The sequence below is a fragment of the Vombatus ursinus genome, unplaced genomic scaffold, assembly GCF_900497805.2.
Source record: "Vombatus ursinus unplaced genomic scaffold, bare-nosed wombat genome assembly UNPS02010822.1, whole genome shotgun sequence".
NCBI classification, from domain to species: domain Eukaryota; kingdom Metazoa; phylum Chordata; class Mammalia; order Diprotodontia; family Vombatidae; genus Vombatus; species Vombatus ursinus.
The window spans coordinates 2,145,313-2,164,814 of NW_020950600.1; the positions used below are offsets into that span (position 1 = coordinate 2,145,313).

The 19,502-nt window shown below is 43.2% G+C and overlaps 1 protein-coding gene across 4 annotated transcripts in view; it reads right to left on the reverse strand.

Annotated features, from left to right (window-relative positions):
• Window positions 1–505, reverse strand: part of SBSN (suprabasin) — a 4,481-nt gene extending 3,976 nt beyond the window's left edge. The window contains exon 1 of one of the 4 annotated variants that reach the window (XM_027855205.1): window positions 30–505. In XM_027855205.1, the coding sequence (XP_027711006.1) occupies window positions 30–470 (441 nt within the window). In that variant the 5' untranslated portion in view covers window positions 471–505. Of the gene's footprint in view, window positions 1–4 lie in introns of all 4 variants that reach the window. The other 3 variants (XM_027855207.1, XM_027855208.1, XM_027855204.1) reach the window with 3 other exon arrangements.
• Window positions 506–19,502: the final 18,997 nt, after the last annotated feature.

Consider the following 19,502-nt stretch of genomic DNA (forward strand, 5'->3'; position numbering starts at 1 on the left):
TGGTTGACCCCTTGGCCAAACTTCTCTACCTCCTTCCCGGCCTGCCCGACAGCATGATTCACATCGTGGATGCCCTTGTCCACTTCCTTCCCGGTGTTGGTGAGCCCATGGTTGGCGCCTTGGATCACTTTCTCTGTTTCCTTCCCTGCCTGCCCAGCAGCATGGCCAGCTCCATGGGCCAGTTGGTCCAGACTGTGGTTGATCCCTTGAACGCCTTTGTCTACCTCCCTGCTAGCCTCTTTTCCAATGCTGCTAAGGCCGTTGAAAACTTTCTCTACTTCTCTGCCAGCTTGAGTGATCCCATGATTGATGCCATCCAGGGCCTTGCCCACCTCCCTTTCAGCATTGCTTAGCCCATGGTTGATGCCCTCAATGACCTTCCCAAAGGGGTCAATTTCAGCTGTCCAGCCAGGCAAAGCCCCTACCAGCAGCAAGAAGGAGCAAGTGTAGACTAAGGTGGCAGGATGCATGTTGGTAGGGTGCTGGGGATTGTAGAGAGGAGCTAATGAGGCTAGGCTGCTATTTATCCTCCCGCCTCCCCTCCCTACTCCACTCCCCCATGACTCAGCTCCCCCATGAGACAGTTGCTGGTCTCCATTGAAGGGTGGTGTTTCCCAGGGAGATTTCGGGTTGAGCAATGGGAAGGAGGAGGGGGAGGGGTGAGTCACAATGCAAGAGGTCCCAGGCATCCAAGATTCTGACCCAGCAAGGGTCCCTCCACCCCCGGACCCAAATGTCTGACCTTCCAACCTCCACCTCTTCTCATTCCCTCCCACAACCCAGGCATCCTGTCACTCCTGTCGGTTCCTGATTCTTCTGCCCACTTTCAGTCCCCCTCCCCTCCTAGAATTCAGGCACCTCACTCCCTCTAGGAGTCCCTTAGGTCTCCTCCCTAGGACCCAAATTCTTGGCCTGTTAACCCCCACCCTTCCCATTACCTGCCCATGACAAAGCCATCCTGTTCTCCTCCCAGGACCTAGGCATCTTGTTCTCCTCCCAGTATTCTGACCCACCAGATCCTAGATATTCCAGACACCCCCAACCCCCAGCCCCTACTTCCCTATCAGAACCAAACTAGTCAATTCCCAAGTGCATCTGAAGAGATGCAACCATTAGTGGAGAAGCAGTGGGGTCTTCAGAGACTGGGAGGAGCCTTAAGTGATACAGGGGAACATTCAGGAGAAAGCTGAGATCAATGCCAGCCTCAGTCTTCCCAAAGCAGTGGAAAGTGAGATGGAGGGTAGAGCATCTAGGTTCCCAGATGCAGGGTCTAATGCAGGGTCTACTGGGGAGGCTTGAGAGAGGGGGTTCACCATTCCCTGGCCAGAACCCAGGCATCCTGCCTCCCAACCCTAGGGCAAGGGCAGGAGAGCTGATTTTGATCAACCTGAGAGCAGACGCAGTGTCTCCTGAAAATCCGGTTGGGGTGCCCGTGGGGAGGGGCTAGAAACCTGGGATAGAAGGAAGATGGCAGAGGCAGAGCTGGGCTGGGGGCCAGTGAGCCCAAACTTCCTGCTCTCCTCACCTCAGGGCCTTCCCTAGATCCTTCCCAAAAATTCAGGTGTTGTCATCTCAAGAAGGAATTAGATTAACTGGAGAGGTAGGTAAGAAATCTGGGAAACGAGAGGATGCTGAGGTCCTAGAACACAACACGAACTGGGGACACTGAGTGAGACAGGGAGTGAGGGGGTGGTTAGGGTGAGTTCAGGCAGGTGGAAGAGGCTAAGACAGCAAGCTTTGTGCATGAGCACAGAGATTCATTAGTCTTGGTTTTCTGCCCCAACCAGGCATCTCAGCTGAAGACTGAGTGGCAGATATTAAAAGCAAGACTATTGCGTTTCAGGAATGAAGGGTAAGACTCAGAACTGGAGACAAAGAAGGGGGGATTTCATGTTTGGTAGGGAGGCCAGGGGTGTGAGTCAGGGGGTGAGGGAGGTACAGGGTGTGAGCGAGTGGAGGTGGGGCAGCTATGTGTGTGGGGGTGGGCAGGTGTGTTTACTGTTCACGTGTTTGTATGTTATATCCAAACAAGAGCAGCACAGTCCTCTCCCCTCCCAGTGCTCAAGCAGCCTGCACCCCAGTCCTTCCCAAGGGACCCCCACTCTCCTCCTACAACCTAAGCAGTCTGTCACTCCCACTTTCTGCATTTGGTGATGCATTCTTTTCACTTATGTCAGTTTTCCCAAGGAGATACTTTCCTAATTTCATCACTGCGGGACCTAGAGACAATCTCATGGGAAGAGGGAGCTCCAAGTGTGGCTTTTCTGTTCCTCGGTGACGGCTGAAAGCGGGTGGGGGCTGCCTATGCTGCCTGTCGTGGCCTCTAGCTAAAGAGACCACCAAGACTAAGAAGGATATGGGGAAGAGGGGAGAGGGGAAATCAATTTCTCAGGGACTTCTTAGAAATAGAGACAGAGGTGTTCCCTTGGCCCTCCAGCACCCCATCTGTCTCTCACTGACCCCTCCCATTTCCCCTCACCTTTCCACAACCTCTCCCTATCTTCCTATCCCTCTGACTCTATCACCATTCCCTTTGTCCCTGTCTCTCTGTCTCCGTCTCTCTTCTTGTTCTTTCTCTCTCTCTCTCCTGCCTCTATGTATCTCTGTTCTTCCATTCAACTAAACACATATTTATCATGTGTTTGAAAGAGTGGGCTGGGGAGATGGGGCAATTCAAGAAAGAGAAACAACAGCTTCTGCCCTCAAGAAGCTTAGATTTCTACCGGGAGGAAGGAAGATACGTCCCCAAACAAGTCTAACTCAAGGACTCAAGAACGGATGAGATGAAGTAAATGAGGGACCCAGGCAAAGAGCCTGAGGAAATATGAGGATGGAGAATTAATGCTCCCAGTGAGCAGAAGACCTAGGTGTGAATCCCCACTCCTCTGCTTATTTCCTGGGTGAACTTTCTATAGGTTCTTGAACCTCAGTTTCCATATCTGTTTTTGGCTTGTTTTTGGTTTTTGGTTGGGCAATGGGGGTTAAGTGACTTGTCCAGGGTCACACAGCTAGTAAGTGTCGAGTGTTTGGTCTGAGGCTGGACTTGAACTCAGGTCCTCCTGATTTCAGGGCCGGTGCTCTATCCACTGTGCCACCTAGCTGTCCTGAAATTTTTTTTAGAAAGTCATAATGAATCATTTGTCCAGCCCAGGTCAGCTTTGGAAGACAGACAAGGAGGACTATGGATAAGGAGGGAGGGAGAAGCAGTTAGGAGCATGTCCTTTGTGGAGCACTATTTCCCTGGGAGAAAATTGCACCAAGGCAAGAGGAGGTCCCAGACTTACACTGGGGCACCTCCAGACACATACCAGGGACCTCAGTGGGGATAGGTACCAACTGGGAGCTTTATCATTCACTACCCAGTTCCAGGTCCTAGATCCAGGCTGAGTGAGAAGGGGACTGGAGGGGCAAAGTGGAGAAGAGAGGGCATCACATTCCTGGGTAGGGAGGCCCTGGGCTATGTTCTGAGAGAGGGAGGACGTTCAGAGGCAACCACTAGCAGCAATGAAATGGCTTACACATCAGGAGCTGAGGAGGGCCTCAGCTCCAGCACCTACCCCAGCCTTCAGAGAAGTAGCCAGGGCAAGAATCCCAGACCACAGTAGGACCTACAAATCTGTCACTCTAAACCAAGAGTTTTCCAGCTGGCCAATAGGAGCAGAGTCCAACAGCATCTCCTGCTGTGCAGACCCAAACCCACTTGTAGAGCTCAGACTTGGTAGTCAGACTTTGCCCTGGATCAGACCGTTTGGGAGCACTAAAAGCCTAGAGGTTCCCAGCCTGTCTATAAGACCCCAGAATAACATAAAACTCAATTCCCTAAGAAAGCAGTGATAGAACCAGCCCAGACCCTCCTTCTAAAAGGGCCCAAAGCCCAGCCCTAACATCAGGTCCAAAGTCAGGAAATAGGCTGGAGGAATGGGCAAACAATCAAATAAACAAGAATCTCACCATAATTCACTATCATGGCAGCAGGGAATGGTCAAGTCACAAATGCAGAAGAGAATGATGGGGCAGCTAGATGGTGCAGTGGAGAGAGCACTGGCGCTGGATTCAAGAAGACCTGAGTTCAAATCTGGCCTCAGACACTTGACACTAGCTGTGTGACCCTGGCCAAGTCACTTCACCCCATTGCCTCAAAAAAAAGAAGAAGAAGAAGAAGAAGAAGGAGAGAATGACAAGGAATACGTAATTGAAAATCACAGTTTGCCACAAACCCAACTAGAATTCCTGGAAGAAAAGAAGCAAGAACTTGTTTTAAAGAGGTAAAAATGGTTTTCTATAGATATCCACTCAGATTCTCATTCCTTGCCAACTCACGAAGAGAAGAAATGAGAACACGTGAGGGGAAAAAATGAAAAACAAAGATGAACATGGAAGAAAGAATTAGAAAGTGAATTAACAGCTTGGCACAAAAGGTATAAAATCTGTCCAAGCTTGCCTAAACATTAGAAGGAACCAAATAGAAGCCAATGACCCAATGAGATAACAAGAAAATTGAAACAAAGTCAAAAAGCTGAAAAAATATAAGAAGTAAGGTATCTCATAGCAAAAGCAACTGACCTGGAAAACAGATCAAGGAAAAAAAAGCTAATCATCACTGGACTATCTGAATGCTAGGACAAAAATACCTCAAAATCTAGACATCCTATTTCAAAAAATCTTAAAAGAAAACAGCTTAGATCTCTTAGAACCAAAGGGCAAACTAGAAATAGAAAGCATTTGCCAGCCACCTCTGGAAAGAAACCCCAAAATGAAAACTCCTAGGAACTTCAGAGCTTCCAGGTCAAAGAAAAATCCTGCAAGCAGGTAGAAAGAAAGAACCCAAGTACTGAGGAGCCACAGTTAGGATCACACTCAATTACCAACCAACACCCTGAAAGATACGAGAACTTGGAATAAGATATCCCAGAAGGCAAAGGATGTGGGCTTACAGAATCACTTACCCAGCAAGACTGAGTATAATGGTACAGGTGAAAAGTGGATCTTCAATGAAATCAGGGACTTCCAAGCATTCCCAATGAAAAGACCAGACCTGAAGAGAAACTTTGAAGTTCAAACACAGGAATAAACAGAAACGTAAAATGGTAAACATGAATGAACAATGACCAAGGACTAGACAGTATAAATTGCTGACGCTAAAATATAGGTAGGTGATACTTGTGTTCTTTCTGATCCCTGTCATCAGCAGGGGTCATAGAGACCTGGGAGTGGTTCTATTCTATCTTATTATGTCTTCATATGTTCTGCTTTGTCTTCTTTTTTTAAAATTTAATAGTATTCTATTTTTCCAATTACATGTAAATACAATTTTCACCACTCATTTTTTGAAAGATTTTGAGTTCCAAATTTTTCTCCCTCCCTCCCTCCCTCCCTCCCTTCCTTCCCTTCCCCCTCCCCAAGACAGCAAGCAATCTGATATAGGTTATATATGTGCAATCACGTAAAACATATTTCCACATTAGTCATGTTGTGAAAGAAGAAATAGAACAAGAAGAAAAAAATGCAAAACAACAAAAAAAGGCAAAAAAAGTGAAAACAGTATGCTTGATCTGCATTCGGACCCCATCAGTTCTTTCTCTGGATGTGGATAGCATTTTCCATCATGAACCTTTTGGAATTGTCTTAGGATCATTGTATTGCTGAGAAGAGCTAAGTCAATCATAGTTGATCATCATACAATGTCATTGGTACCATGTACAATGTTCTCCTTGTTTTGCCTCACTTCAGTTCAGCTTCAGTTCATGTAAGTCTTTCCAGATTTTCCTGAAATTTGCTCATCATTTTTTATAGCATGATAGTATTCCATCATAATCATATGCCCACAACTTGTTCAGCCATTCTCCAATTGATGGGCATCCCCTCAATTTCCAATTCTTGGCCACCACAAAAAGACCTGCTATAAATATGTTTTGCATATGTGGGTCCTTTTCCTTTTTTTATGACTTCTTTGGGATACAGACCTAGTGATGGTATTGCTGAATCAAAAGGTATGCAGTTTGATTGCCCATTGGACATAGTTCCAAATTCTCCAGAATGGTTCAATCAGTTTACAACTCTACCATCTGTTTTCTTTTTTTAAGAGAAGAATGAAAAGAGAGGGAAAGAGAGATACGGGGAGGGAAAGGAAGGTTAGGAAAAATTATCGCACGTAATCAGGGTGCACATGTAGATATCTATACACACAAGGAAAGGATGTGTAATTTCACTCATTCTCCTATGCTCACCATTCAGGGAAGGAGAGTTGGAGTACTCTCCTTGCTCCCTATTGCCTCCTCCTTCCTCCATCACTCAGGAACCTCTCTTCCTTTGAGGTTCATGCTCTTCATATCTATCATCCAATCAAAATCCTGGTACCTGTTGTCTACACACCCCCAGTCATTTCCCTTTCTTCCTCAATGAGTTCAATACTTGCTTACAATTCTTTTCTCTTCCCTAACTCTTGCCATCATACTAGAGGACTTCAGTATAATATTGACTCTCCCTCAAACACCCTAACTACTCAGTTCCTCAACCTACTCCTCTCCCATTAGCTACTCCTCCACCCTACATCAGCTACCCACAAAGATGGCCATACCTTTGATCTTGCCATCACCCACAAGCATACTACCTCTCTATTCAAGAATTCTGAAATCTACTTATCTGACCATAATCTACCAACTTTTTACCTCTTTCTCTGCTTTCCCTTGCCAAACCTACTCTTCCTCCACTCCTCCTCCAATCCTTTGACCCCCTTAATTCTCTCCCAGGCCATCTCCCCTTCACTCTCTTTTCTCTTCCCTATCTGGACACCTTTGTGAACCAATTCAACACTACACTGTCCTCCTCTCTTGAATCCCTCACCCTGTTATCACATCCTCAATTATTCCCAGCCAAGCTTCAGCCTTGGATTTCTCCCCACCATTCATCACCTTTGCCCTGACACATGTGTTGCTGTGTGAAGATGGAGAAAATCACACAACTGTTCTGACTCAGTCCACTACAAATTTATGTCACACAACCTCACCTGGGCCTTCACTGCTGCCAGGCAATCCTATTATACCTCCCTTATCAACTCACTCTCCCACTCTCCACCAGTTCTTCCAAAACTTTTCATCCTTCCTCAAATCTCCTATGGCTCCCTCTTGCCCACTCTCTGAGAACCTTGTCTCATATTTTACAGGAAAAAAAATGAGTTCATTTGTGTCAGCTCCCTTTTCATCTCCTATTACTCAGGTTCCTTCAGCCATTCTCTCCTCCTTCCCCCCTGTCTCATGTGATGAAGTGGCCTTACTCCTTACCAAGGCCAACTCTTCTACCTGCTCAGGCAATCCTATTCCATCCCATCTCCTCCAGCAGACTTCCCCCTCTGTCAACTTGTTATTCTCTCCCTCTCTACTGGCTCCTTCTCTCCACCATCCTGAAAAAAACTCTCACTTGGTCTTTCCACTCATGCTAACTATCATCCTCTATCTCTTCTGCCCTTGTAACTGAACTCCTTAAAAAGGCCATCTATAGCAGTGTTTCCACTTTCCTCTCACTCTCTTTTCAACCTCTTATAATTTGGCTTCCAACCCTATCATTCCACCAAAGCTGCTCTCTACAAAGCTACTAATGATCTCTTAGTTGCCAAATCCGATGGCCTTTTCTCCATCCTCATTCTCCCTGACCTCTCTGTAGTCTTTGACAGTGCTAATCACTCTCTCTGCCCCTTGATACCCTCTCCTCTCTAGGTTTCAAAGGTTTGCTCTTTCTCCTGGTTCTCCTCCTCCCTCTCTGACCCTTCCTTCTGTCTCCTTTGCAGGATCCTCCTCAAAATCGTGCCTTCTGACCATGGGTGTCCCTCAGGGTTCTGTCCTGGGCCCTCTTCTCTTCTCCCTCCACACTACTTCACTTGGTGACCTCATCAACTCCCATGGATTCAATTACTATCTCTATGCTGATGATTCTTGATTCTACCTGTCCTGCCCAAAACTCTTTGCTAACCTCTACTCTCATATCTCCAATTACCTTTCAGACATCTCAAAATAGATGTCCAATAGACATCTTAAACAATCTGTCCTAAGCAGAACTCTTAATTTTTCCCCCTAAACACCCCCCTCTCTCTCACACACACACCCCTTCCCTATTGCTGTAGAGGGTAGTACCATTCTCCCAATCCCTCAGGCTCACAACCCAGGAGTCATCCTGAACTCTCCACTCTCTCTCACCTCCCCCCAACATTCAATCTGTTGCCAGGGTCTGTCAATTTTATCTTTGCAACAACATATCTACCCCCTTCTCTCCTCTGACACTGCCCACACCTTGATCTGGTGCAGGTGTGTCTGCCTGCCTTGAGTCTCTCTTCCCACTCCAATCCATCTTCCATTCAGCCACCAAAGTGATTTTCCTAAAGCTCAGGTCTGACTATGTCACCCCCTCATTCAATAATCTTCAGTGGCTCCTTATTGCCTCTAGGATCAAATGCAAAATGCTCTGTTGAATATTCAAAGTCAACCCCCTCCTACCTTTCCATCCCTCTCCCACCTTTCCAGTCTTCTTGCATCTTACACCCCAGCACACATTCTTTGATCAAGTGACACTGATCTTCTGACTGTTCCAAGAACAAGATTGTTTGTTTATTTATCTCTTGGCTCTGGGCATTTTCCCAGGCTGTCCCCCTGGCCTAGAATACTCTCACTCCTCCACTCCACCTACTGACTTCTCTGGCTCCCTTTAAGTCCCAGCTAAAACCCTACCTTCTACAGGAAGCCTTCCCCGATCCTTCTTAATTCCAATGCCTTCCCTCAGTTAATTATTTCCTCTCCATCCTGTATTGAGCTTGCTTTGTATATATTTGTTTGCATGTTGTCTCCTCCATTAGATTGCAAGGTCCTTTAGGATAAAGACTGTCTTTTACCTCTTTTTGTATCCCAGGTGCTTAGTACAGTGCTTGGCAAATGTTTATTGATTAATTGAGTGGCTGACATTTGAACCTCCATCTCAGCTGAATTGGTTAAGGAGAGGAAGAATGAACATGCACACAGAGTTGGGCACAGAAATACATTTCATTCTTTGGGGAAATAGGAGGGAAGAAGAGGAGAGAGGGATCTAGAGGGAGGATAGATGAAGGGAGGGACTAATCAAAACAAATTCTAACTAAGGATGTAAAAAATATTTAAAGCTCTTTTCAACATGGCAAAAAAATGGGAATCTGAGGGGTGCCCTTACATTGGAGAATGGATGAACAAGTTATGGTATACGCATCTGATGGAATACTATTGTTCTGTAAGAAATGATGAAGGAGAGGGTTTCTCAGAAAAACCAGGGATGATTTGTATTAACTGATGTAGAATGAAATGAACAGAACCAGGAGAACGATTTATACAATAACAACAATATGTAAAGACAAACAACTTTAAAAGCATTAGGAGCTCTTATCAGCATAATGATCAGAGCACAAATGATGAAACATGCTGCCCCACAGAGAGATAAAGGACTCAGAGAGCAGAATGGCCAGTGTGGAAGTTTGTTTTGATTGACTACACTTGCTTGTAACAAAGGTTTTGTTTTTTTCTTTTATCTTCAGGGGGAAGAGGGTAAGGAGGATTTTTGCTGATTGAAAAAAAAATGTGTGTGTAAGTATATACATATATATACACACATACATACATACATATGGAGGGGCAAAAAAAAGTTTCATAGAGGAGATGAATCTCAACAGAGTCTTGAAGGAAGAGAAAGATTTCAGCAAGTGAAGATGCAGGGGTACATCCTGTAAGGACTCAAGGTTTGGAAAGGAGAGACCCTCTTGCTGACTATGACAAATGTAAGGGGGAAGATCTGTTCTGCCCTAATTATACCAATTATAGGGTGGCATGGAGAGGATACAGAGATACTAAAGAAAGAGGAACCCATGCCAGCTTGGTTATTAATAGGTTTTATTAGGGTTAATTAGTTTAATTGGGGGAGTTTACTCATAAGAGGCTGGTTGTCCAGGGTGGCAGCAGGACAAAGTAACATCATGGATTCCCATACCGACCCCAGGCCAACTCAAGTATGATATAGAAATAGAACAAAAAAGGTGTACTGCCAGGGATGGCCCAGGGTCCCCTACAAGTTTTGCTATGGATAGTTAGAGCCTCTTTTGCTGTTTATGTTTACTCAAGGTAGTTTACGTTTCACTGGGAGACTGGAGGTCAGGTTTCTAGGCTCTGGCTACCACTGTACATATCCCAAGCATTAGTGATTAGGAAGATAGTTATTAGAGAATAAAACAAAAGCCTTTTAGCCTTGGCAGTTAATTAACCTCCCTTCCTCTTTCCCCCGACAGTCTAGGTGCAATTGACTTTTCCAGATTTATTTCATTCTACTTACCTACCCCTACCTATAGAAACACCCTCAAACCCTGAACTCAAGAGTTCCATAAGTAGCAGCATCCCCCAGGCCTCCAACCTCCACCATAAAAGAGAGCAACTCCAGTGAAGATTCAGCCTGGCAACTTCATCTTCCTCCCCTTCAGAGGTAGCTAGGTGGTGCAGTGAATGGAGCACTGGCTCTGGAGTCAGGAAGACCTGAGTTCAAATCTAGCCTCAGATACTTACTAGCTGTGAGACCCTGGGCAAGTCACAACCTCTGTTTGCCTTAGTTTCCTCATCTGTAAAGTGGGGATAATAATAGCACCTACATCCCAGAGGTTTTTTTTTTTTGAGGATTAAATAAGATAATAATTATAAAGCACTTAGCACAGAGCCTTGCACATAGTAAATGCTATGTAAATGTTCACTGTTATTATTATTATCTGCTGGTGCTATAGTACCCAGCTCCTGAAGACCCAGGGGAGAAAGTTCTCAATACCAGAGTCCTTGATATTGTCAGAATCAGAAAGGTATATGGTTTTATCAATCAAAGTGGCATTAAAGAAGATGAATTTTTTTAGATCTGCCTTACCTCCCCCTCTATAGTCCTACCAAACTGAAGTACCTGCCATCAAAACCATCAGTGCTTACCACCTGAATCCTCCCATCTCTGTTGTCTCCCTATTAGAACTGTCTCCCTTTCCTAGTCACAACTCCAGTGCTTAGCATTGTGCTTTGTACATAATAAGAATTTAAAATATGCATGTTCATTCACATCTTCCGTGCTTCAGCCAAACCGGATTAACTGTTTCCCAAAATCATTCTCCCATCTCCCACCTTTATTCATTTATCTAGTAAAGCTGCTCTTCATTTCCGGAATGCTCCCTCCCCCCTTCTCATCTCTAGCGAGTGACTCTTTAAGACCTAGCTCAGAGGCCACTTCCTCCACAAATGCTTCCCTGATGATTAACCCACATGAAAGTGTTTTCCAATTTTCCTAGAGCATTCCTTTGTCCTTGTAATTCTACCTTTTATTATACTTTGAATGATCTAAATTATAGGATCTTAAATGTACAGCTAGAAAGAATCCCAGAGGCCATCTATTCCAACCCCCTCATTTTATGGTTGAGGAAACTGAGGACCAGGGAGGGTAAGTGGTTAGTTGCCCATAGATATTTTTGTGTCTGCTCTAAACACCATTTGTCTGTAAATCCCTTAAGAACAGGTAAGGGCTATTTTGTTTTTTCATCTTTATATCACTAGTACCTAAGACAGTTGCCTGGGACATGGGTATTTAGTAAATGTTGAGTTAAACTGGCAGTTAGTGAAGGATAAATTGGAAAAGGTGGAAGCTGTAAGTAGGGGCACCAGTTAGGAGACTACTACAATAGTCCAGGTAAGAGAGAAGATGAAAGATCTACAGTAAGTCAGTGGCATTGTGAGTGGAGGGGAATAGATGTGAGTGATATCACAGGAGTCCAAACAATAGAACTTGGCAACTTGTTGGATGAAGGGTGAGAGAAAGGAAAGTTCCAGAGACAATTTTGTTGCTTTGAGCCTGCCTGATTAATTGGGGAAGATGATGGTTCAGTCAGCATAATCATGAAAAATGGAAGACAGGTCATGGAGTGGGGAAAAGAATGATGAGCTCAACCTTAGACATGATGAGTATGAAGATTTAACAGAATATTCAGGTGGAAATTTCCAGTAGGCTGTCAGAAATTGGGGTAGGATTGGGGTTCAGGGGAGATATTGAAGCTAGAGATAGAAATTTGGCAATCATCTGTATAGAAATGATACTTGAAGCCATGGAAGTACATGAGGTCACCAAGGGAGGAACTGTTGAGAGAGAAGGGAAGGGGTCTTAGGTGAGAGCCTTGGGGTCACTCACATTTAGGGGAAGGGAAGAAAGATGAGTGAGTGAGGGAGCCCAAGAAGGGTCAGTAAGACAGGTGGAAGAACCAGGAAACAGCAATGTCACAGAAGTCAAGAGAAGAGAAATGCTCTCAGAGGAAGGTGACTGATTATGCTGAGTACTGCAGAAAGATGAAGGAGAATGTGAGGTTGGCTGGACTTGGGAATGAAGAGATCCCTAATGACGTTGCAATGTCAAGAGAGTGGTGGGGAAGCCAGAATACAGAGAGCCGAGGAGTGAGTAGGTGGTATGGCAATGGGGACAATCTTTCTAAAGTTTCGAAGTAGTTTGTCCAAACATGTTAGCTGTCCACTGAGTGTAAGTGCTATATTTGCTGCCAGGAAAGAAACAGAAAAGGGTACCTCTCCCCTCAACTCCCTCAAAAAGACATGGTTCTGTCTTTGCACCTCACAAATAAACCTGATTTACAAAACAATGAACAATTGGGTGTAAATGAACATAGCACAAGCAAAAACACAGGCACAAAGTTCAGATATGACCTGAACTAAGTATATGAGTGGTATTAAATGCCTCAGAAGGAGGGAAGCATTTGTCTAATTAATAGATAAGTCAAAAGTCAATCAACAAGCATTTATTTTATCTTTATTTTGAGTTCCAAGTTCCCTCCCTCCTTCTACTCCCTCCCTTACTCATTACAAGGCAAGAAATATGATGCCCATTATACATATTATATCCTGCAAAATGTATTTCCACATTAGCCATTGCAAAAAAAAAAAAAGACAAAATAAAGTGAAAAAAATCTGCATCATTTTGCACTCAGGGTCACAAGTTTTCTCTCTGGAGGTAGATAGCATTTTTCATCATCAGTCCTTTGGAATTATTGTAGGTCAGAGCAGCGAAGCTTTTCACACTTGATTATAGTTAAAATATTGCAGTCACTGTGTACAATTCAACAAGCATTTATTAAGCACCTACTATGTGCCAGATACTATGTTAAGCTCTAGTAGTATGCGTATTACTTTAGTATTTGGTGGTGGTGATATAATTTGGGAGGTTGATAAATGGTGAAGGAGTTCTTAACATAGTGTCTGTGAACTTTTTTTGGGGGGGGGGCAAAGCAATCAGATTAAGTGACTTGCCCAGGGTCACACAGCTAATAAGTGTCAAGTGTCTGAGGTCACATTTGAACCCAGGTCCTCCTGAATCTGGATCTAGTGCTCTATCCACTGCACCACCTAGCTGCCCCATCTATGAACTTTAAAAAATATTTTGGTAGCTATATTTCAATGTAATTTGCTTCCTTTGTAATTCAATGTAATTGGTTTTATGAATTTCAACATTATTCCAAGTAGGGGTCCATAGGCTTCACCAGACTTCCAAAGAGTCAATGATGCAAAAAGAGTTAAGAACCCCCAGCCTAGAGAAATCAGGCTATACCAGAACCAGCTGAAGAAGGTGTCAATGTTTACCTTGAAGAAGAGAAGATGTGGGGTTGTTCATGGGTAGGTCAAGCTAATATAATAAAAATGAGAATTCTACCTAAGCTAATTTACTTATTCAGTACCACACTAATCAAACTACCAAAAAATTATTTTATAGAGTTAGAAAAATAATAACAAGATTCATTTGGAAGAACAAAAGATCCAGACTATCAAGGGAACTAGTGAAAAGAAATGCAGGGGAAGGTGGCCTAGCCATTCCAGATCTTAAATTGTATTATAAAGCAGCAATCATCAAAACTGCTTGGTACTGGCTAAGAAATAGAGTGATGGATCAGTGGAATAGGTTAAGTATGCAAGATACAGTAGTCAATGACTCTAATAATCTATTATTTGATAAACCCAAAGACCCCAGCTTCTGGGATAAGAACCCATTCTTTGAAAACAACTGCTGGGAAAAGCAGAAAAGAGTATGGCAGAAACTAGGCATAGACCAAAATCTTATACCATATACCAAAATAAAGTCAAAATGGGTTCATGATTTAGATATAAAGGCTGATACTGTCAACAAACTGGGAGAGCAAGGAATAGTTTACCTATCAGATTTATGAAGAACAGAAGAATTCATGACCAAACAGGAGATAGAGAACATTACGAAAAGCAAAATGGATCACTTTGATTTCATTAAATTGAAAAGTTTTTGCACAAAGCCAATGCAACTAAGATTAGAAGGAAGATAGAAAATTGGGAAAGACTTTTTACAACCAGTCTTTCTGATACAGGCCTCATTTCTAAAACATATAGAGAATTAAGTCAAATTTATAAGAATACAAGTCATTTCCCAATTGATAAATGGTCAATGAATATGAACAGGCAGTTCTCAGATGAAGAAATTAAAGCCATCTATAGTCATATGAAAAAATGCTCTAAATCACCATTGATTAGAGAAATACAAATCAAAACAACTCTGATGTACCACATCACACCTGTCAGATTGACCAAGATGACAAAACAAGAATATGATAAATGTTGGAGAAGATGTGGGAAAATTGGAACACTAATGCATTGTTGGTGGAGTTGTGAAATGATCCAACCATTTTGGAGAGCAATTTGGAACTATGTTTAAAGGGCTATAAAAATGTGCATACCAGGGGCAGCTAGGTGGCACAATGTATACAGCACCAGCCCTAAAGTCAGGAAGACCTGAGTTCAAATCCAGTCTCAGACCAAACACTTGACACCTACTAGCTGTATGACCCTGGGCAAGTCACTTAACCCCAATTGCTAAAAAGAAAAATGTGCATACCTTTTGACCCAGCAGTAGCACGTCTAGGGCTATATCCCAAAGAGATCATACAAATGGGAAAAGGACCTACATGTACAAAAATATGTATAGCAGCTCTTTTTGTGGTGCCAAAGAATTGGAAATTGAGAGGATGCCCATCAATTGGGGAATGACTGAACAAGTTGTGGTATATGAATGTAATGGAATACTATTGTGCTATAAGAAATGATGAACAGGCTGACTTCAGAAAAACCTGGAAAGACTTGTATGGTCTGATGCTGAGTGAAGTGAGCAGAACCAAGAGAACGTTGTACAAAATAACAGCCACATTGTGTGATGACTACTATTGATAAACTTAACCCTTCCCAGCAATACAAGGATTTAAGATATCTCCAAAGGCCTCATGATGGAAAATGCTATCCACATACAAAGAAAGAACTATGGAGTTTGAATGCAGATTGAAGCATACTATTTGCAATTTTTTTTCTTCTGTTGAGTTTTGTTTCCTCTTTCTGGTGGTTCCTCCTATTGATTCTAATTCTTGCTTACAACATCACTAATGTGAAAATATGTTTAGTAGGAATGTATATGTATAGCCTATATCAGATTGTGCACTGTCTTGGAGAGGGTGGTGGGGAGGAAGGGGGAGAAATTAAACTCAAAAGCATATGGAAGTGATTATTGATAAATCTAAATAAATTAATAAAAAGAAAGAAAGAAAAAAGAAGAGAAGATGTGGGCTGAGTTGGGGGAGGGGAGAGAGGGCACAGGAAAGCAGCATAAAAATATTTGAGGGATTTTCATGGAAGAGAGATTAGCCTTGATCCACTTTGCCCCAAAGGGTAGAGCTAGGATGAAGAGATGGAAGTAGACTTTGTGTAAAAAAAAATCCTAACAATTTCAGCTCTCCCCACATGGAATGTGCTGCTTAGCAGCATAATGGGTTCTTCTCAGAAGAGGTCTTCAAGCAAAAGCTAAGTCCCACCTGTCACGCATCTCATAGAAGCTCTTGGCTTTTTTCTAGGTCAGGCTAGATGGTTTCTGAGGTCCTGCCAACTCTTAGATCCCGTGGTCCTAAAAATAAATAAATAGAAGAATAGCTTCAGAGAGTAGCAAAATGAAAGGAGAGGATGGAATTTACTATTCTTAGGATGGAGAAGACTGGAGTATGTTTGTAGACAAAGGCAAAGGGGAGGGAACCAGTAGAGAGGGTAAGAGTGAAAGGTAACAGTGTCCTGGAAAGAATGCAGGGTTTAGAGCTACCCAGTCTGGATTCAAATCCACTTACTACCCATGTAGACCCTGAGCAAATCCCAACCTCTCTGTGCCTCAGTTTCCTTAGTTATAAAATGAAGGGGTTGGATTCCACAGCCTTTCAGATCCCTTCCAGCTTTATATTTATGGTCCTATGGTTATTTAAGATGAGAAAAAGAAAGAGAATGAAGTGGAGAAGTGATTTGTACACAGTATTCAATTAAAGAATATTCAAGGCACATCATACACTTACGTGGTCATTGAAATGAGTTGAATTATGGATAGATTGAGGTCCAAGGAGAATTGGGATCAAAGGCACAAAGGAAAGTGTTAACCTTGGTATGGAAGAAAGCTACCTTTTCTCCCTGAAATGGAGGAAAAGGAGGGAAGGACAGGTAAAATAGTTTTTGAGATGTTAAGTAGGGAAATGAGTGACAGACAGTGAGAGTGGGGTTGAGAATTTGGGGAGAGAAGATTTGGAACAGACTTTGTAAGGGATGTGATAGTCATTGTTCTTCATTCTCATAGAGGACCAAGATGACATCAATATTTTTTTTGTTCATTTTTTGTTTGTTTGTTTGTTTTTTAGGCAATTGGGGTTAAGTGACTTGCCCAGGGTCACACAGCTAGCAAGCATCAAGTATTTGGTCTGAGGCCGAATTTGAACTCAGTTCCTCCTGACTTCGGGGCCAGTGTTCTATCCACTGCACCACCTAGCTGCCCCCTGACATCACTATGTTGGGGGTCAAGGTACAGTGTGTCCAACTGTGGCTGATCAGACCAATGTGAGCTCAAAATGTTCTACCATAGGTCGTGCATGAATAGTTCTTCAGAGAGACCTTGAGTGTGTCTTTATGTCACTTCTTCTAAGGTGCCTGCCTTGTGTGTTTTTAAAATATTCTTTTAGGCAAACATATAATTGACATTTGAATGTGGTCAGCCCATCAGAATTGCACTCTCTGCAGTAGAGTTTGAATGCCTGGCAATTTGTCTTGAGAAAGGACCTGAGTGTCTGGTTACTTTATCTTGCCAGGTGTTCAGAGTCTTTCTAAGACAATTCAACTGAAGTGATTCAGTTTTCTGGCATGGTACTGGTAGACTGTCCAGGATTCACAGGCATACAACAATGAGGTCAGCATAAAGGCGCTGTAGACCTTCAGTTTGGTAGTCGGTCTAATATTTTTTCTCTCCCACACTTTCCTATGGAGCCTCCCAAACACTGAGCTAGCTCTGGCAATGTGTGCATCAACTTTCTTTTCAATGTGTGCATATCTGGAAAGTATACTGCCAAGGTAAGTGAACTTATCCACAGCATTCAAAATTTTTCCATTTGCTGAAACCAATGGTTCCATGTATGGATGATGTGGTGCTGGCTGGTGGAGAACCTGTGATTTCTTGGTGTTGATTGTTAGGCTAAAATTAGCACAAGCACCAAAGAATCCATCCATACTTCATTGCATCTCTGCTACATTGAGTACACAGTCATCTGAGAACAAAAAAAATCATGCACCAGGTCTCCTCCACTTTAGTCTTGGCTTGTAGCCTTTCCAAGTTAAATAATTTACCTTCAATGCAATAGCTGACCTTAATGCTCATTGAAGATGTCTGACAATGTTGCTGAAAATATCATGCTAAAAAGCATGGGAGCAAGCACACAGCTTTGCTTCACTCCACTGGTGAACGGGAAAGCACACTAGCATCATTCATTATCCAGAACCCAGGCAAGTATACTATCATGAAACTGAGGTATAATACTGATGAACTTCTCTGGACAACCAAATTTTGCCATGATTTTCCACAAGCACTCACAACTGACAGTAACAAAGGGCTTGGTCAGATGGAGAAACATTGGGTACAGACCTCTGTTCTGCTTCTGACATTTCTCCTAGAGTTGTCAGGCAGCAAACACCATATCAGCTGTTCCTTGGCCCTTTCTGAAGCCATCTCAGATAGATGACCATCTTCCAGGTGAAGGATCAGCCTATTATGGACGACTCTGGTAAGAATCTTGCCAGCAATGCCTAAGGGAAAGAAACCCCTGTGTTTGTCACAAGACAACCTATTTCCTTTTCCTTTATGGAGATGGACAATGAAGGCATCTTTGAACTTCTGGGGGATCACCTCCTCTTGCCATATAACTCAGAAAATTTCAGTCAGCTTTTGTAGGAGCAATGGACCTTGTAGGTGTCAGCTGGCAAAGAATCAGCAGCGGGCGCTTTGCCACATGAGAGGAGCCCAAAGGCATCCAAAACCTCTTCTTCAGTTGGAACTTCAGCTGGAGGGGGACAGGGATTGACTTTAATCTGAAGTAAATGGTCAGTGGCTTTCAGCAACAGAAGTGGTTTTCATTTCACAAAAACACTATGGAAGTGTTCAGCCCAGCTCTCCAGGATCATGTCCTTGTCACTAATTAATGTGAGCTCATCAGCATTGAGTTAGCTGAGATGCACCCTGGCTCTATGATGACTTCTTACAGCACTGCCTCACTTAAATACAATTTATGTTGAGAGTCAAAAGACATCGACTACACCACTTGACCAGGGAGTGTGATAAGGAGCCAATCAAATGTGACCTCATAGATCACCATTCGAATTGAGACCTTGTGGAAGTTAGAGTGCATGAATATCAGGCAGCCATTTCCATATTTCCACCTCCTTCCCCATCCTTCTCCCTTTGTCTCATCTGTCTAACCATGTTATTCTAAATTCCATTCCCTGCAACAATGACCTCTAGAATTTCTAAGCATACACTCACAGACACACACAGAGATTATCTTAATCAACAAATCAATCAATAAATAGTTGGCCAACAAGCATTTATTAAGTGCTTACTACATGCCAAGCACTGTACTAATGATGGAGAGTCAAAGAAAGGCAAAAACAATCCCAAGTAGCTCACGTTCTAATTGGGGAGACAACATATAAATAACTGGGTGTAGGGGCAGCTAGGTGACACAGTGGATAAAGCTCTGGCCTTGAAGTCAGAAGGACATGAGTTCAAATCCAATCTCAGACACACGACACTTACTAGCTGTGTGACCCTGGGCAAGTCACTTAACCCTGATTGCCTCCACCAAAAATAAATACATAAATAAATAAATAACTGGGTGTAAACAAGATAAATATGAAGAGTAAATGAAAGATAATCTCAGATGGAAAGACACCAGCATTTAGGGGTGGGGCAGGAAGATCATTTTATCAATTACACAATCCTCCTCCTTTCTCCGGCAGGTTCATTCCCCTACCCCTTACCTAGGAGAGACACATCAGCTCTACAGGTTTCTTCTTACAAGGGATTGGAAGGGGCAGCTAGGTGGTGCAGTGAATAGAGCT